This window comes from Salmo salar, chromosome 03 (assembly GCF_965601325.2).
Source record: "Salmo salar chromosome 03, fSalSal1, whole genome shotgun sequence".
In the NCBI taxonomy this organism is placed as follows: Eukaryota; Metazoa; Chordata; class Actinopteri; order Salmoniformes; family Salmonidae; genus Salmo; species Salmo salar.
In genome coordinates this window covers 14,629,802-14,648,349 of record NC_138293.1, presented here as the reverse complement: position 1 = coordinate 14,648,349, position 18,548 = coordinate 14,629,802, and the positions used below count along the sequence as shown (strand labels likewise).

The window sequence follows — 18,548 nt, the reverse complement described above, 5'->3', positions numbered from 1 at the left end:
CTATACTGTTCATCATTATCAAATGAATTTAGGCGTACTGTATGAGGATGTGGCAGTGCAAGTGGTGGCATGTGTGGTGAAGATAGTGTTTATAGACAGCTAGACCTAGTCTGTTGGCTAATTTCGGCCTTAAACATTGTGCTTCATATAGGACAATAAACTCAGTCCCACACTCAATATCTCTAGCTCAATCGTAGACTACCTTATTCTTACGTTTCATTCACAGCCTTGAAAATGCCCCTCCAGTGCAGTCATCCAGGTAACTCGAGCCAACCAAGTGGTTGGACATCATGGTTGAGTGTCTGCTGCAGACCTTTACAGATTTTGATGAGGCAGATGATTGAGTTTTACATTGTCATATTTTGCACTGGGCAGTTTTATACAATTCTTTGTTACCCTGTTTAAAATAATCATATTTAAAAATGATGTACTATTATTATAAATAGGCTTAATATAATCAATTATATTAGTAATCATCGTAGCGTACTCTACAGATTTATTCAAACTTTAGGCAAATTGCTTTCTATATGATTCAATTTGAAGGACTTTGGATCAGACTGACCAATACGTTGTAACTTGGGATTTGAAGTATGACAACGATGAAGATGGTGACGAAGAGGAATATTAGTACGAATTGTAAAGTTTTGTAGCTAGTAGTACTACATTTGTGTCATAGATTTTATTTATAAAAAGGCCACCGATTAAGTATCAGTATCTTTGGAAAGGCATTGCATTATTTGAGGACAGTCAACGCCCAATGCATTCTGGTCCCTGTGCAGAAGAAACGGTTCGGTGTCTACCGGAATTTGAGGTGTCCATCCAGCCTCCAGAATCACTCGGCTTTCTTTCACTGACAATCGAAAAGGTAAATATTGAATTGTATTTATTAGCAAGTTGTAATATTTCAATGCCTCGTCGAATTAGATACGTCGCTTTAACTTCCTGTCGCATCCCAAGTAGCTTAGCTAGCCTTTACTTTAGCAAAGTGGTTGGCTAGCTAAGTTAACGTTAGCTAGCTTTCAAAGCTTGCTTTTAGACACCTTGCCGGAGAGTCATTGTGAGCTAGCCACCATTGGAAATCATAATGTATCACAATTTATATCTACACAACCCGACTTGAAATGCGTGTTGGCTGACTAGGTATTGTCAGATCCATATATTTAATAAATACATGGCTCTGTGTATTGCTAGCTCGTTAAGAAGCTAGATAACTAATTTAAACGTTCAAGGCATCTCAAGCACGATTCAGTGTCTGGATAGACTCGTGTTTTGTGTTATTTAGCTAAACGGAGACAGCTAGATATACATTCTTTGAAGTAACTACAATATAATTTAGTTGTATTTTCATTCATTGAGACAGCGCTTTCATAACCCAGTCTCAGTAGTTTTGAAAGAAAGATGCCCGGCACTATTTGGAGTCAATTTCTCTGGCCTCTTCAGGGTCTGTCAGCTGACTTGTGATGAAGTCAAATTTTCCACTAACTGTAGGAAGAAATAGCTTAGAAGTGTTTTAATTTCACTTCCAGTTTGAACATGTTACTTAGTTATAGAAGTCACTAGCTAGATAATTGAAAGTTGAGTTGGAGGCAAAACCAGCTTGAGCAACAAATGCATTTGTGAAGTGAGTGTCAAAAAAGGTTGTACGGGATGGCTGTCAGTTCTTTTTTTTGTGGTGAGACATTCTTTTTAGAAGTCATTCTGAGCAGAGAGCAGACTTCCTGTCTCTCACAGTCCCCTAAATCATGTAGGCTATGCCGTCCTCCATTTTGTTAGTGTACACAGTTGTCATTCTCTTGAAGTAATAAATAGGCCTATTGATATAGTATTTTTTTATTTGCATGTTCTACTGAAAAAAGAAGTACACTATATATACAAAAGTATGTGGACACCCCTTCAAACTAGTGGATTTGGCTGTTTCAGACACACCATTGCTGACAGGTGTATAAAATTGAGCACACATCCATGCAATCTCCATAGACAAACATTGGCAGCTTACTGAAGAGCTCAGGGACTTTCAATGTGGCACTTTCATAGGATGCCACCTTTCTAACAAGTCAGTTTGTACACTTGACCAGGGCAGAAATTGTAAGTGCTGTTATTGTTTAGTGAAATGTCTAGGAGCATCAACGGCCAGCTGCGAAGAGGTAGCCACTCAAGCTCTCAGAACGGGACCGCTGAAGCGTGTGAAAGTTTAATCCCAGGGCCCCGTCCCCGCAAAAGGCCTTTTGAGAGGCCGTCATTGTAAATAAGAATTTGTTCTTAACTGGCTTGCCGAGTTAAATAAAATAAGTTGTCTGTCCTTAGTTGCAACACTCACTGGGTTCCATACTGCCTCTGGAAGCTACATCAGCACAATAACTATTTGTTGGGAGCTTCATGAAATGAATGTCCATAGCCGAACAGCCGCACACAGCCCTACGTTCACAATGCGCAATGCCAAGCGTCGGCTGGAATGGTGTAAAGCTCGCTGCCATTGCGCTCTGGATCAGTGGAAATGCGTTCTCTGTAGTGATGAATCATGCTTCACCATCTGGCAGTCCGATGGATGAATCTGGGTTTGGCGGTTGCCCAGAGAACGCTACCTACCCCAATGCTTAGTTCCAATTGTAAAGTTTGGTGGAGGAGGAATAATGCTCTAGGGCTGTTTTTCATGGTTTGGGCTAGGCCCCTTAGTTCCAGTGAAGCATACAATGACATTCTAGACGATTCTGTGCTTTCAACTTTGTGGCAACAGTTTGGGAAGGCCCTTTCCTATTTCAGCTTGACAATGCTGTGTACAAAGCGAGGTCCATACAGACATGGTTTGTCGACTGCAGGCCAGTAGAGAACTTGACTGGCCTGCACAGAGCACTGACCTCAAACCCATCAAACACCTTTGGGTTGAATTGGAACGCCCACTGTGAGCCAGGCCTAATCGCCCAACATCAGTGCCCGACCTAACTAATGCTCTTGTGGATGAATGAAGGCAAGTCTCTGCAGCAATGTTCCAACATCTACTGCAAAGCCTTCCCAGATGAGTGGAGGCTGTTATAGCAGCAAAGGGGGGGATCAACTCCATATTAATGCCCATGAGTTTGGAATGAGATGTTTGAGGAGCAGGGGTCCACATACTTTTGATCATGTAATGCACCTGACATTTGACATATGTTTTAATGTTCTCTGTTCTCTGGCAGGTTGAGAGCGCAAAATGTCTCAGGCGGAAAAAATCAAAGTAAGTTCCCCACCAGCTCATTTTAATCTAAGACTGTCAGGCAGTTAAGGTTAAATAAAAACAACAAGAACATAAAAAAAAATTCCCTCATAATATTCCAGTAATGACCTCTGCTTATTTGTACTTGGCCTACACTAATGTGATGTGATCTGCTTTGGCAAATTAGGATTTATTAGAATTAAACCATTGGGCCTGAAACCATTTGGGGTCTTATTGCAGAATGCATGGCCACTCAAGCAGATGCTGCCAGCGTACAGGCAGCTGCTTCCTTCCCCATGACTCACAGTTGTGCCTTGACCTGTGTCGAAAGGCTCCATGAGAACGCTGCAATCTCAGGCTTCACTCAGTCCTGCCCCTTGTTCACAGAGGGGGAGCACTAGTTATACAAAGCCGTGAACAGTAATGGGTGTATTGCATTTCCAATGTATGAGCTTAGTCTAGCTATATTATAGAAAGGTAGTGTAATAATCCCTTCCTTACATCTGTTCATAAGCTGAAAAGATCAGCCTAGGCATAACTTTAAACCCTTTAGCTAGACTGCACATTCTCCCTGGTTATGTATAGGCCTGTTAGGGCCATAAACACTGGAATGCAATAATGCATTTCAGAGACAAGACAAAGTTAATTTGTGTACAGCTGATTCTTTTGTAGCTGCCTAATTGCTAGTTGTAATGTTTGCTGTGATTTGCACAACCCACATATGATTACTATAATATACTGTAGGTCGATCCTAGCCTGAAGACCCGACGTTGAATTGCATTGAATTATATGTCGGGCATCAATGAGCGTTTGGATAAGGTTAGGTTTAATCTCAAAAGCTCTACAAGGCAGAATGTTGAATAAAATGAAATGTTTACTTACTCTACCGGTTGGTCCTTTTGCTGGAAGGAATGTGAGAACCTGTCCATAGTAAAGTGCAATTAAATCAACTTTTCAAAGTGCTGGTAGTGTGTTCAGATTTCTATCACCTGATGAAACGGGACGCACTCATACTTGCTGAGCTCGTGCACGTGTTTACCTGGTTCTCCGCGTGCTTCAGGTGATATAAATCTGAACGCAATACCAGCTCTTTGAAAAAAGGATTTAATTACACTTTCCTGTGGATATATTGTCTCCAACAGGACCAACTGTATGGACAACAGGTAAAGTTAAAATATAATTTTAGTCAACATTCTGGTTTGTAGAGTTTGAGGAAATGTTCCAAACAAATGTATGGCATTGGTTCACAGTCCGAGATTAGAGGTATCAGTCTGTCAGGCAACCTAGGCTTGGGCGGTATACCGGGGTATTTAGAAATAGTGACGTTGTTTTTTTTCAATACCATCGAAACTATTTCTTTGAAGTTTTTCAAAACATTAGAATTTTTGTAGCAACTGAAGTATATAACCGCAGTCAATGTGTTTACATTTTTTTTTTTTTTTGCATCAATAGAGTGATCAGGAACGTGCAGCTTTAGTTTTCCTTCACAGAAAATACAAACATTAGTGCAACACATTCGGCATAAAATAGCTTCATGTTCATCAAACGACAACAAAGTGCGACGCTGCTGGCAGCCACACAAGTAAATGTGCTTATAATAAAAAAGCAAAAATGATGCATGGCCATCATATTTCTAATGTTTAGGCCTATCATAGGAATAATGTAGCCAGCTACTTTTCCTTATGTTTTGCTTAAAGTTAATCTTGTATTTTACTGGAGAAAAATTAGCTTGCTACACTGAGGAAAGTACTAGAGAAAAGTAGCTACACATCAGAGCGCTGTCTGCTGATACCCGTTCCTGAGTTCTCATCCGAGTTTAGAAGTGCAACTGAAGCACAAAATGTTTCTGATGCCGAGCAGAAATTACAATAAGAAGCATTTTAGATCCGTTTACAAAACGCAGTAAGCTATTTCTTATGCTTTTTATTTTTTTTAATCCTGTGTAAAAAACGCAGAATTATATGTTAACAGACCCCTAGTTTAACTTGCTATCTAAGTAAAGTGGCTCAATTCATTAGGTGACGGGGGCGTCATGATGTTAGCTTTCTGCCTGTTGAAGAATGCAAAGGTCTTTTTGGATTAGTTATTTGTACAGCTGCCACTGCGATCTTGATTCCCTTGCGTTTTTTTCTCCCCTGTTCTCGGCCCTCTGCACCTCCCCCTCTTGTAGCAGGCAGGCCCGTTGCCGTAGTGACTCCAGACTCTGCTACACAGACAGTGTGTAAACGCTTCTGGGGAGCCAGTACTGCATGCGTCAACTTTGTTCATTTGTTCAATGTCTCTCGTTCACATTCGCATGTAAATGTACAAACTCGCCAACAAAAAAACATTCGGTAGCTCCAACCTATATATGTATAACTTCATGAGCCGGATTCCCTGTCATTGTAATTCGCTTATTTTTGTTTGTGCTCGTTAGCCTAGTTTAGCTAGCAGTCTCCATGGAAATTCGCTATTACTTGCGCTAATTTTGTTAGCATTCTGGTAGACGCCCAATTTACTTTTTAGCGTGTTTTGGCGCCCCCTTGTGTACTAAACCGGCTTGAGGGCAGGACGGTATGATATGAAAATTTGCATAACGCCCAACCCTAGCAACTACAACCCATTCCTCTGGAAATGTCAGGAAAAATGATGGTATTCCTGGGTTGAATGACTCAGGTTCTAATGGACATGTGGTGGTCTCTCATGTTTTACAGCAGGGTCAGTTTACCAATCCAGAGACCCCAGGGTATGTGGGCTTTGCCAACCTGCCCAACCAGGTGCACCGCAAGTCGGTCAAAAAGGGCTTCGAGTTCACCCTCATGGTAGTTGGTGAGTGTCACAATATTTGTAACCTAAATTATGTCTGGTATTTTTGTATGGAGAGGGTTGTATTGTTTGTATGTAGTAGCTAGCTATAGTTCCCTTAGTTTGGCCTTAGACAGAATGGATACGCCATATGTTTTCAGCTTTGCACAAAACCACTGTGTCTTTGGTTGTCGGTGAGTCAGACATTTTCTTGCGGCAGTTCTTTCCTCAGTTCAGTAGAGATTAGGAGCCTTGGCCTTCGACTGGGGAATGTGTGCCAAAATGATCATGTTCACGCTGTTTTGGCATATCATAAGTGTTTTAGGAATGGGACGGGCAACAGTAATCAATTAACATTTTGGATACGCTTTTCCTTTATCCTCTCATTTGGAGTGGGTGGATAGCATCTCTTCCTTATGAAACATATGTACTGTGTACAGGCTTTTTTTTAATGTGTTATTTATTTTTTTTCCTGTAAAAAAAAAAAAATAAAAAAAATGTATATCTGGAATTAGGCCTAGTTTGTGCTAAGCAGTTAGGCGTCAGTTCATGCTGTCGACAGAATGGAATGTGAGTTCTTTGACTGTAAGCCCAGACAGTTGTTAGCTAGTTGACAAACGCATTCATTTCCTCTTCTCATAGCCTCGCCTCACCATTTTCACATTTCCCACCCTCCCCACATCTGTCAGTAACCACTGTTCCAAATCTCATCACTTCCTTTAGTGTTTTTATGTATGTGTATGTGCGGCATACGTGTGTGTCTGAGAGAGTGGGATGTGTCAGGGATGATGTCAGAGGTCCTGGTTTAGGTCACAGTTGAGTCTAGCTGCGGACAGTCTATGTAAACGGATGGAGGCGGGGTTTCTCTGGGTCCTCTGGTTTAGCTGTGTGAAATGGTTTTCCTTTCTCTCATCTCCCTATTTTTCTGTGTGGTGTAGGGGAGGAGGAGAGCCCTATTGTACACTTATCCCCTCTGCCTTAAAATAAACCAGACTGGAATGTGGCCCTGTGTGCTGGACAGGCCTCTGCTGCTGGAAAGTGTCTCTGTGTGTGACTGTGTGTTTAGATAAATGTGGTTTTACTGCCAGGTTAATGCATTTCCCAGGCTATGAGAGGCCTAATGTGTATCATTGGTTAGTGCTTGGCTAATATACAGAGTCCAGGCTGGATGTCTGCCAACTAGCGGGCTATATTGGGTATTTTGTGTAAAAACAAAAACCCTGCACACATTTTGTAGTATTTGTGGTTTGTAGACTAAAAAGTAATCAGATATATTGGGTGTATTGCCTTTACCTTTATATTGTCTGTTTTGCCATGCAGGCACAATATATATAATCTGTTCTATTCTGTTTTTAATTTGATCCCTTTTTTGGAACGGAATGATCGTTTTTCTATTGATTCTGTGTGTCGTGTTTAGGTGAGTCTGGTCTGGGGAAGTCCACCCTCATCAACAGCTTGTTCCTCACTGATCTCTACCCAGAGAGAATCATCCCTGGAGCAGCAGGTATGACCGTACACACATACCACGGCTACACTCCCAGTTGTTACTCCAAAATGTCATTTGTTCCTGCATAACCTAATGGGAATCAGTTTTAAAACCAATTATGCCAAATCACCCCTCATTTATTCAGTGGCCTCAAGACTATCTGGAAAGTAAAAACCTTTTTTATCTCCTTTTAATTGTAATCCGCAGAGAAGATTGAGCGCACGGTTCAGATCGAAGCATCTACGGTTGAGATCGAGGAGCGAGGGGTGAAGCTCCGCCTCACCGTGGTGGACACGCCCGGATACGGTGATGCCATCAACAGCCAGGACTGGTACGCCGCTATGGTTGTATAGACAGGGGACCTGATCCTGTCCATTCAAATGTAATAACTTTATTTATCCATGATCTGTTTGTGCATGGATGGACAAATATGTTATTGCTGGAATACCGTTGATGTATTTTGTACCCATGTCATATGGTTAAGGCTCAATCTCTCCTATTTATAGAATTGATTTCCCTAACCTTAAACACACTTCTAACCTTATACCTAACCCTAACTTTAAATAAAGATCAAAAATCAAATGTTTGTTTTAATAAAGTTGTATGATATATTTAGGCTTTGTTGCTGTGGTAACAAGTGACAACGATGTCACACAAGGTGTTTAACTACATGGTCCCACCACCATGGTCCTTCCTCTCTTCTCCCCCAGTTTCAGCACCATCATCGCCTACATTGACGACCAGTTTGAGAGATACCTCCACGACGAGAGCGGTCTGAACCGCCGGCACATCGTGGACAACCGCGTTCACTGCTGCTTCTATTTCATCTCCCCGCTGGGCCATGGGTACACACACACACACACACACACTGGGGTTGGGTGATAGTATTGGATTTTGAAGCTGATTGACAGCCATCGGTAATGTGACCGACAATGCATAGCCTATTTCAACTTGACTGGCACCAGACAGTATAGAGCTGACCGGGCAACCCATAGCAGGGCCATGCTATAGCCTGCGTAACCTTTTTCAATACATTTGTTTTAAACAATTCATAGGATGCAAGAAAACACTGTAGACAGAGCTAGGGCTGTGGCGGTCACGACATTTCGTCAGTCGGTGATTGTCAAGCAAATAACTGTCTGTCTCACAGTAATTGACCGTTAATTAACATATACACATTTAGCATCTCCTGGCTTCCACACACAGCCTACAAGCCATTTTTAAAGGTCTAATAAATCTATGTAATCTCACCTACACCTTCAAAATAAATCCATTATTCATTTTAGACAGGTCTAAAGCATATGAAGAAAATGGTAAAAATGTATTGTTTTAATATGAAGTAGCGTGGCAGGAGAAAAGCAAGTATGCACAAAAACTGAAATAATATTCACATCAAAATGGAGAGATTGTGCTTTTAAAATAATTTGACACCGCTATAAAAAAACAATATAGGCTTTGTCTATGTCCTAGATCATCTGATATTGAGAGAGACAAAAAAAAAAACATTTTCTGACTGGACATTTTGTGCTGCTTTGGTGAAAAGCTTAGCTCTGTCTAGGGTTGTTGAGGTGACCGTATTACCGCCACACCACCGGTCACGAGTTATGACGGCTGTCAAGTTCCACATGACCGTTTAGTCACTGTAATTAGGCTTGTCCAAGCTCTGTTTCTGGTGGTCATTAGTAGCCTACCAAACTTGCTCACTGCCTGGTACCTAGCACTCTATTCTCCCTCTAAATCACTCTGACATCAATGCAAATTTATTAGAAAATCTAATCACACTTCTTGAGAGCCCATGTTGCGCAACATTTCTATAGGCTATGCATTTGTGAGAACAGAGTGATGGCCTCTATTAAAAAGAGGATCCCATCAGCTTTCTATAGGCTAGGCCTACTTTTATTTCTCAACTTTCCTAATATTTTAGCACATTGCTTCTCTTTACAACAGGAGTAAAGCCTACCTGGCTGGCAAGAAAATAAACCCCGGGGAAAGCGTCCTCCATTCGCTGTTTTAAGTGCATGGATGACATTTTTTCCCGCTGCGCATGTTTCGATACAGGTGCATGATAATGGTCCAGTCTAAATCAAAATAAATGTCATACACATTATTTAGTATATATGTAAAGACAAGATTAAATCAAGAATAGGTTCATATTGTCACCCATCAGACTATCACTTGTGGATGATATATTATCACTTGTGAATGATGCCCAGCATAAGAAACAATGCCTTTTTTTAATGTAGCTTAGCCCATAGGCCTATATGCTTTAAGGTTTCTCACAACTAAAGTGGCCAAGTGAATTCTTAATTTTAAGCACGTTAATCCACTTTACAACGGGTGTAGAGCCTAACTGGCATATACAGTGCATTTGGAAAGTGTTCTGACCCCATGACTTTTTCCACATTTTGTTACAGCCTTGTTCTAAAATTGATTAATTAGGAGAAAAAAATGATTTAACCACACACAATACCCCATAATGACATGGTAAAAACAGGTTTTTATACATTTTTGCAAATGTATTAAAAGTAAAAAAAACAACTCACATTTACATAAGTATTCAGACCCTTTACACAGTACTTTGTTGAAGATCCTTTGGCAGCAATTACAGCCTAGAGTCTTCTTGGGTATAACGCTACAAGCGTGGCACACCTGTATTTGGGGAGTTTCTCCCGATCTTCTCAAGCTTTGTAAGGTTTGATGGGGAGTGTCTCTGCACAGCTATTTTCAGGTCCCTCCAGAGATGTTAGATCGGGTTCAAGTCCGGGCTCTGGCTGGGTTAATCGAGGACATTCAGACTTGTCCCAAAGCCACTCCTGCGTTGTCTTAGCTGTGTGCTAAGGGTTGTTGTCCTGTTGGAAGGTGAACCTTCACCCCAGTCTGAGATCCTGAGCACACTGGAGCAGGTTTTCATCAAGGATCTCTCTGTACTTTGCGCCGTTCATCTTTTCCTCGATCCTGACTTGTCTCTCAGTCCGTGCCATTGAAAAACATCCGGAGAGCATGATCCTGCCACCACCATGCCACACCGTAGGGATGGTGCCAGGTTTCCTCCAGACATGATGCTTGTCATTCAGGCTTGAGAGTTCAATCTTGGTTTCATCAGATCAGAGAATTGTCATGGTCTGAGTTCTTTAGGTGCCCAAGTGGGCTGTCATGTGCTTATTACTGAGGAGTGGCTTCCGTCTGGCCACTCTACCATAAAGGCCTGACTGGGGGAGTGCTGCAGAGGTGGTTGTCCTTCTGGAAGGTTCTCCCATCTCCACAGAGGAACTCTGGAGCTCTGTGAGATGAACATTGGGTTCTTGGTCACCTCCCTGACCAAAGCCCTTCTTCCCCCGATTGCTGTTTGGCCAGGCAGCCAGCTCTAAAGAGTCTTGGTGGTTCCAAACATCTTCCATTTAAGAATGATGGAGGCCACTGTGCTCTTGGACCTTCAATGCTGCAGTCATTTTTTGGTACCCTTTCCCAGATTTGTGTCTCGGAGCTCTACAGACAATTCCTTTGACCTCATGGCTTGGTTTTTGCTCTGACATGCCACTGTCAACTGTGAGACCTTATCTTGACAGGTCTGTGCCTTTCCAAATCATGTCCAATCAATTGAATTTACTGCAGGTGGACTCCAAGTTGTAGAAACATCTCAAGGATGATAAATGGAAACAGGATGCACCTGAGCTCAATTTTTGAGTATCATAGCAAAGGGTCTGAATACTTGTAAGGTATTTCTGTTTAGTTTTTTTAATAAATTAGCAAAACAATTCTGAACTTTTTTTTGCTTTGTCATTATTGGGTATTTTGTGTAGCTTGATGAGGAAAACATTTAGTTGAATCCATTTTAGGACAAGGCTGTAATGTAACAAAATGTGGAAAGTCTGAATACTTTCTGAAAGCACTGTATATAAGCCTACCTACAATGTATAGACACCTAGGCCTAATAATAAGAGGAAGATTAGGCAAAAACATGAATCATTGAGTAATTCTCCAGTTCTGGGGACAGCAGAGTTGTGTGGCTGCAGCCAGGCCCTTGATGATTCACAACCCATCACACGACGCACAGCCACCGAAGCTCATTAACTGTCACTTGCTCGTTGGCACGCACACCTCTTTCGTGCCACCGCTCTAGCAGAGGAATAGGCTACAAAAAAATATTTGGCTCAAATATATTTTGTCATGAGTCCTCTTGTTCCTTTTAGCTCTTTAAAAAAAAAAAAAATTATAATATTGGGGCTTGGCCAATAGGGGGCGATAACATCGTATACCAAGATTCTATGGGTGCCAATGCTATATCACAATAGGACAAAGGTTGCCGTTTCCCAACCCTAAGAGACACACACTCCAATAGGAGTACCATATCAATGCCAGTCTTCACAGTGTATATGATGACATGCAATACTAACCATCACATTTTCAACATTTTAGTTTACCTTGACTTTACATGAGCACCCCCCTGTGGAATTTCCATTTCTTACACCCTCCCGCTCTCCCTTTCTCTCTCAGGCTGAAGCCTCTGGATGTACAGTTCATGAAGGCCATCCACAACAAAGTCAACGTGGTCCCTGTCATCGCTAAGGCTGACACACTCACCCTGAGAGAGAGGGAGAGGCTCAAGCGCAGGGTAGGAAACGCAGTATAGCTCTATCAGGGTAGGACACATATTATAGCTCTTGACTCTCAAAAGTATACGATAGAACAGGTTAAGTGTTGTCAAACAAGGTATGTGGATGTAGCTATCGTACTTCAGACACAACTGCACCATGTGCCTGTATTGTTTTAAGTAATTCCTCTGGAACAAAGTTGTGTGTGTGTATATATATCACACACACATCAAAAGTTAAAGCGCAGCTAAAGTAAATGGCCAAAATGGCTTTTCCATCCTCCATGTTGCTATAGATCCTGGATGAGATTGATGAGCATAGTATCAAGATCTATCACCTCCCTGACGCAGAGTCTGACGAGGACGAAGAATTCAAGGAGCAGACCAGGACTCTCAAAGTAACCCTCTCCTCCACCTCAACTCATTTATCGCCTTACAAAGATTCCTAATGCAAAACGTCTTTCCTTACATTTTTTTATTTAATCTTAGCTCAGTGTTTTGGTAACACCAAAGGATCCTCATTAGCTGTTGCGAAAGCAGCAGCTACTCTTCCTGGGGTCAACATGAAACACGACATCATACAGAACATTAATAGACAAGGACAGAACTACATACGTTGGTTGATTTAGGGTTGTGGGTTTGAATCCTGCACGGGCCACATAGTGAATAGAACATGGTAGCTATTTGAGCCATTAACCTCTGCTCTTTCCTCGTCCTCTCCTTTCTCCTCCCCAAGGCCAGTATTCCCTTTGCGGTGGTGGGCTCCAACCAGCAGATCGAGGCCAAGGGGAAGAAGGTGCGGGGTCGCCTGTACCCCTGGGGCGTGGTGGAAGTGGAGAACCCCGAGCACAACGACTTCCTCAAGCTGCGCACCATGCTGATGTGAGTGGGTGGGAGATAGGGGGACTACACTGGGCCTTATTGTCTGAGGAGCTGCTCTGCACTCTTTGTATATCAGACATGAATAGCAGCATTGAATAACAGCTTGAGAATCCTGATTTGAAATTGATGGCGATTTTTGATTTAGTGTTCATGGTTGATTTCGTTTATACTCTTATCGATGAATGCTTGTCTTTTACAAAGCTGTGTCAGTTGTAAAAACAGAGTGGCTGTGGTTCCGGATTTTCTGGAACCCGATTTGCCGTAGCATAAGATGCTGAGATTTCTGCACGTGAAAAATCCGTGTTCGAAGCCACGGCCATAAGTGTGTATGTTTTATCAATCCGTTACTTATCAGTCATAAGTAGTGGCAGTCCTGTCTCACATACGGCTTGGCGATTCCATTATGAGGTAAGCCTTTTGTGATCGACTAACTTGAGTTAAGTCATTGGTTTAGTGCTTCATTGATTGACTGATACCTATCCATCCGCAGCACCCACATGCAGGATCTGCAGGAGGTGACCCAGGACCTGCACTACGAGAACTTCCGCTCGGAGCGCCTCAAACGGGGCGGCAGGTTGTCCTCCCATGGTTACGTTATGTCTCCTGTGTACGTACCTGTCTGCTTGCCTTTCTACACCCCCCCCCCCCCCCCCCCAAACCTCCCATACCTAGTAATATAATATACAGCCAAACTGATGATAACCGATGATGTTGATACAATTTTAACACGACTGACTTGGAATTGAATTACCGATCTGATTATAAAGACAATGAATGGGTAACTAATCCAGTGTCTCAGTCAGACAGTGCCACTTATCTGGGGAAAACTTCTGTCAAGACGTAGTTAGGTGATCATCAGCATTAAAAGTCATTAACATTACACTGTTGGAAAATACATTTTTTTAACAGGATGTATAATTTTGGATTTACATTCTACAACAATTGGACCTTGGTAGTGGGTTATGGTTGAATATCCTAGTGGACTATGGGTTTTTAACCAGTATATAGTCTGTTATAGGTTGTATGGGTATCTCATAACTCTAGGAGTGTGGACCCTTTGGATTTTTTGAGACCTTCCCCTATAGCCAATCCAGGAGAAGGGAGTGATTTTACTGCCTTCCCATTGGCTTGTCATCAGCCCAATGATGCTCTGGTCTGTCCAGTCCCATGAGTGAACTGTTGGAGGTACCCCCCCCGACCCTCTTCTTGCTTCTGCAGCTTGCCCTCTTTCACTTTAGCAGCCAGCTGTCCACTGCTCTACCCCCCCCCCCAAATCTGTTTCTCTCTGAGTGATTATCCTCCTGCCCCTCTTTCTACGTGTTGCTTTCGTCACGTCTGCGTAAAATACTAGAATGCTAGAAACTGCTTTCCAGAGACCCCCTATGTACAGTGGGGTTTTCACTCCTCTACCGTTTCTGCTCATTCTATGAATGACAATGAGCGTATTGAAAAGCGTGTGTTTTCTTCTGATTGCACAAACTATATAAAAACAGACTTGCAAGAACTTGAAATGTACGAGGTTTCCAGTGTCCGTCTTTGGATATTTACGGTAAGTCTCCCCAATGATTGGGCCTTCAGCCCAAAGAGCCAAACTCACCAAACCTGTGTCTGTGTTCCAGGCAGGGGCAGGGCCAGGGGCCTGAGCCAGAGGAAATGGACAAGGACATGATCCTGCAGGAGAAGGAGGCTGAGGTAAATGGCTAACCATTCATATCCCTCTCATTCACCACCTACCACTCCCACTACCCTTCTATGTCTGTCTCTCTCTGTCTGTTCATATATCACCTTTATGGGAGTCTCACACAATCTTGAATGCACCCTGGCATTACCTCCTACACCCTCACTTGTACTTGAAGGACTGTGATATGTTTATCTCATGCGATAAAGGTAGGTCTTTTTGAGGGGGATGGGGATTTTAGTCACTCTTCTATGTGTTGGTCATAATGCTGTTTTGTGTTCTGTGCAGCTGAGGAGGATGCAGGAGATGATTACGAAGATGCAGGCCCAGATGCAGATCAAGCCTGACGGAGCGGGAGATGTCCAGCATGTGTGAAATACACCACGGTAACAACAAGTCCATTTGACACTAAACACAACCAAGCTGTGCTGTGAAGACTGAAATGTTCCCTGGCATATTGGGGACCTGTGTGTCTAAATTTCCACGGTCGTGGGTTCAATACCTATATAAAATACACACACTACAAATATTTAAACTCTCTGCATTAAGTCTCTTTGGATAAAAGTGTCTTAAGTGGTAAATATTATTTTTATAACCTATTCAGAGATACTCGAGCAGATTTGTTGATCCCTTGAGTGTTCATATACATCCAAAGTTAGGAAATACAAGTCAGAATTTTATGGTATTGTCTTTCCTTGCAGGTTTTCAAGCTGTTATTTGAGCTTGACCAGACATGGATGGAAGGATTGCAGAAGAGAAGGGTGTGAAAATGAGAACGATTACTGGTCCTTGTCTTGTACTGGTTGCTTGCCACTTTTTAGTTTATTTCGCTCCTACTTGGAATTATTTTGAGTTTTTTTCTTTTATATAAGCAGTATTATGTTTTATATTAACACTTTCTTTAATATTCCATATTGTTCATTATTAATTTGTTCCATACTATTGGACCATGCCAGTTAGTCACCAAATGGAGAATAACCCTCCTTTTAACCTGGAGTATGCTCTTATTATAGTGGCCGTTGTTACATTTTTTTTTAAATGTATTTATTTTTGCTGTTGAGAAAGCCGAAAGCTGCTGCTCTTCAGTACTGTCATAGCCAAGGCTGTCCAATTGGCCCGATCGAAAACCACTCAAAATGATCAATCATGTTGCCAACTGTGGTTACAAGTGGGAAAGGACAACTTGGTTAGCAACTCTCGTCTGTCTTTCATGGAGCCATACAGCTAAAACCATAATGTTTTTTTTTCTTTAATGGTTGTCATGCCAATGTTGAAGAATTCTTTAAAGATAGTATATTGTTAAAGATCTAGTCTTTCGAAAAGCAGCTAAATGATTTTCTTAATCCATGGATTCATTGACAGGGTTCTTTCTCCCACTCCCCTGCATGCGACGCTTAACCCTGTCTGATGTTGTGTTGAAACGACTGGTTATGACTGAAATGCATGACACTGTGACCTTCCCAGTCATCCTGTAGCGCTGAACCAATGAAGGAGACATACCTTGGTGTTTTTTACTGTATGTGCCTCTATAAATCCTGGGCCTGTAAAGTGTCTGAGTAGGAGTGCAGATCTAGAATCCGTCTAGTCTTTTAGATCGTTATGAATATGGTTATATAGACTGGTGGACCTACCTTACAAAAAAAGATTGCCGTTTTGTAACTGCAGTCGACTGTGGTATTTTGGACACAGTAACTGCAGTGTACTGCAGTTATACTGCAGTTACATTGCAACATTACTGCAGTAAGAAAGTGTTATTTTGGATGCAGCATACCTCAGTTATACTGCAATCTTTTTTTGTAAGGGCTGATCCTAGATCAGCACTCCTACTCTGACACACTATGAATATGGGCCCAGGCTCCCTATGCCCCCAGATTTTAACATATTGTAAAGGGATTTGATGAGGCGAAAGTCCTGGTGAAGTAAATTGAATTACTGTGATGTTCGGACCAGGCTCATGCATTGCTTTTCTTCGTGTGTGTCCCCCGTGATATTGATGATTGTGGAATAAAGTGCATCCAGTCTGTGTGAGGTCATGCTGTAAAGGCACACTGTACTTCGTGTTATATGATATCTATCCATATCCTTATGTTCTTTATGGCTGTGTCAATGGGTTAAGACTGACATTTGGACGTTGGACAGGACCAGTTAGTTGCTATGGCCATCGTCATGGTGATCTGGTTTGTTTGTCACCAGCTTTGCCCATATCTCCCTCAAGCCAAGCCAGAGTTCTTAACATTCCAGTTTCTGCTGTTTTTATCTAATAACTGTCAAATAAAACCCTTGATGTATACCATCTTGTATTAATGTTTTTATTAGAGCTAGATTCTAGTTTGTGTCATTTGTCATTCTGGGGCTTGTATATGGCCAATATACAACAGCTAAAGGCTGTATCAAGGCATTCTGCTTCGCATTGTCTAAGAATAGCCCTTGTGGTAAACATACCACACCTCAAGCCTAGTGGCTTGTCTAGCCACGGGATAAATCCTTATCTAATCTTCTATCCAGATTTTCTTTTTACAGATTACCATATCTTCAGTCTGGTAATGTTCTCCCAGTGGCTTCTGACTCAAGATACAGTAAGATATTGCCAGTTCACCTCAGGTTGATTTGACCGTGTCACTCATCGACCACTGACTGAAGGAGAACATGCTGACTAAACTCACGTCTACTGCCCCTCCCCCCCCCTCCACCTTCCTCGACTACATCACTGTCACAACCTCACATCTGTCTCCTTGCCTCTGGCAGGCAGGTTCTTTGGCTGTCTTGTCTGTCTGAGTCGCTACACCTTCCTTGACTAAGTACATGTATGCCAGTAACCTTAGCCTCAAATCTACTACGGATTTTGATTTATGTGAAATATGCTAAACAAAACATTCGTATGCTCACCTGACATTTGTATGTTCCTCCTCTTTCTGCTAGCTTCTTGGCCGTCACTGATCCATTCAACGGACTTCTTTCCTCTTTTAAAAATGTTATTTGCCCATCAATTGGATGGGAGGGGAAAAAAATACATTAAAAATATGTTTGTTTGCCCATCTATTTAGACTCATGAGTTCAGTGATCCTGTCCAGTTTGAAATGCGATGTTCATCAATAGAGAACATGTAAAAGAGCTCCTTACATTTGGATTAGTGTATCTATTATTTAAAGCTTAGTAGTTGGTATGAGGGTATGCTGGCCAAAATACTAAGCGCAGAAAAGTTTTTCTAAAAAAATAATCCTTTCTCCCTTGATTGAGGTAATCACTGATCTGAATGTGAAGGCAACAGATGACTGGAAGTGAAGGCAATATTTCATAGCACGTTCACCCATCAAATCTTTGTATATCAGTGGTTGATTTGACGTAGAAAGTAAAGGAAGCATTTGAAATGAATTGGAACTAGGCCCACACTATTCCCCCCTTGTCTCCATGCTACAGCTACATGATTGAGAACGCGGTGCTGTTGATCAGCGGTGTCCTGAAGCAGAGGGATGTGGCAGAGCTGCTGCCAAAGTGCCTCCAACTGGGAATGTTTGACCAGATTGGCATCGCCTGCACCCCAACGGAGTTCTACTATGCCATCCTGGTGAACACGTGTGGGTCATCACTAGACTACAATCGGCATCTTCTGTAGGCATTTGTATGTCATTTGATGGGGGATGAGTGACATCTGATTGAATATCTATAGTATGACATTTTACAGAATATTAATGGAAATATCTAGGGCGAGCAGTATTTTTTTTATTTAAGATTTTTTTGTCAAACATTTTGCCAAACGAGCTACTTTGATTATGGTCCTTTCACATCAGAGAATGTTCAAAAATCTGTAACCCAGTGGATGTGTTTGTACAACCTAGTCAGAGAGGGGGTTGAAAAAAAGGTTAAGCATAAACTCAAAACACTAGCCTAGCTCTCATAGTGAAACGCTTGTAAAATGGTGATCGCTCTCAAGGAGTCT

At 42.0% G+C, this 18,548-nt stretch overlaps 1 protein-coding gene across 2 annotated transcripts; it reads left to right on the top strand.

Annotated features, from left to right (window-relative positions):
- Nucleotides 1-560: 560 nt before the first annotated feature.
- Nucleotides 561-16,904, top strand: septin2 (septin 2). Of its 2 annotated transcripts, none has more exons than XM_082971374.1 (13): nt 561-865; nt 3,174-3,211; nt 5,884-5,998; nt 7,392-7,478; nt 7,668-7,791; nt 8,171-8,305; nt 11,955-12,072; nt 12,348-12,449; nt 12,788-12,933; nt 13,424-13,540; nt 14,553-14,625; nt 14,900-14,997; nt 15,313-16,904. In XM_082971374.1, the coding sequence occupies exons 2-12, from the start codon at nt 3,188-3,190 to the stop codon at nt 14,984-14,986; spliced, it is 1,128 nt and encodes a 375-aa protein (XP_082827500.1). In that variant the 5' UTR covers nt 561-865; nt 3,174-3,187; the 3' UTR covers nt 14,987-14,997; nt 15,313-16,904. The 2 variants fall into 2 exon arrangements, with proteins under 2 accessions (XP_082827500.1, NP_001133912.1); NM_001140440.1 differs by having other exon boundaries at nt 842-865; nt 13,424-13,507.
- The last annotated feature ends 1,644 nt before the right edge of the window (nt 16,905-18,548 follow it).

What these genes read in the sequence shown, in the direction of transcription:
- septin2 (XM_082971374.1), top strand. Translation starts at nt 3,188, where the DNA reads ATGTCTCAGGCGGAAAAAATCAAA. An exon ending in GCCATCAACAGCCAGGACTG is followed by an intron (nt 7,792 to 8,170) that starts GTACGCCGCTAT and finishes CTTCTCCCCCAG; the next exon opens with TTTCAGCACCATCATCGCCT. An exon ending in AAGCTGCGCACCATGCTGAT is followed by an intron (nt 12,934 to 13,423) that starts GTGAGTGGGTGG and finishes ATCCATCCGCAG; the next exon opens with CACCCACATGCAGGATCTGC.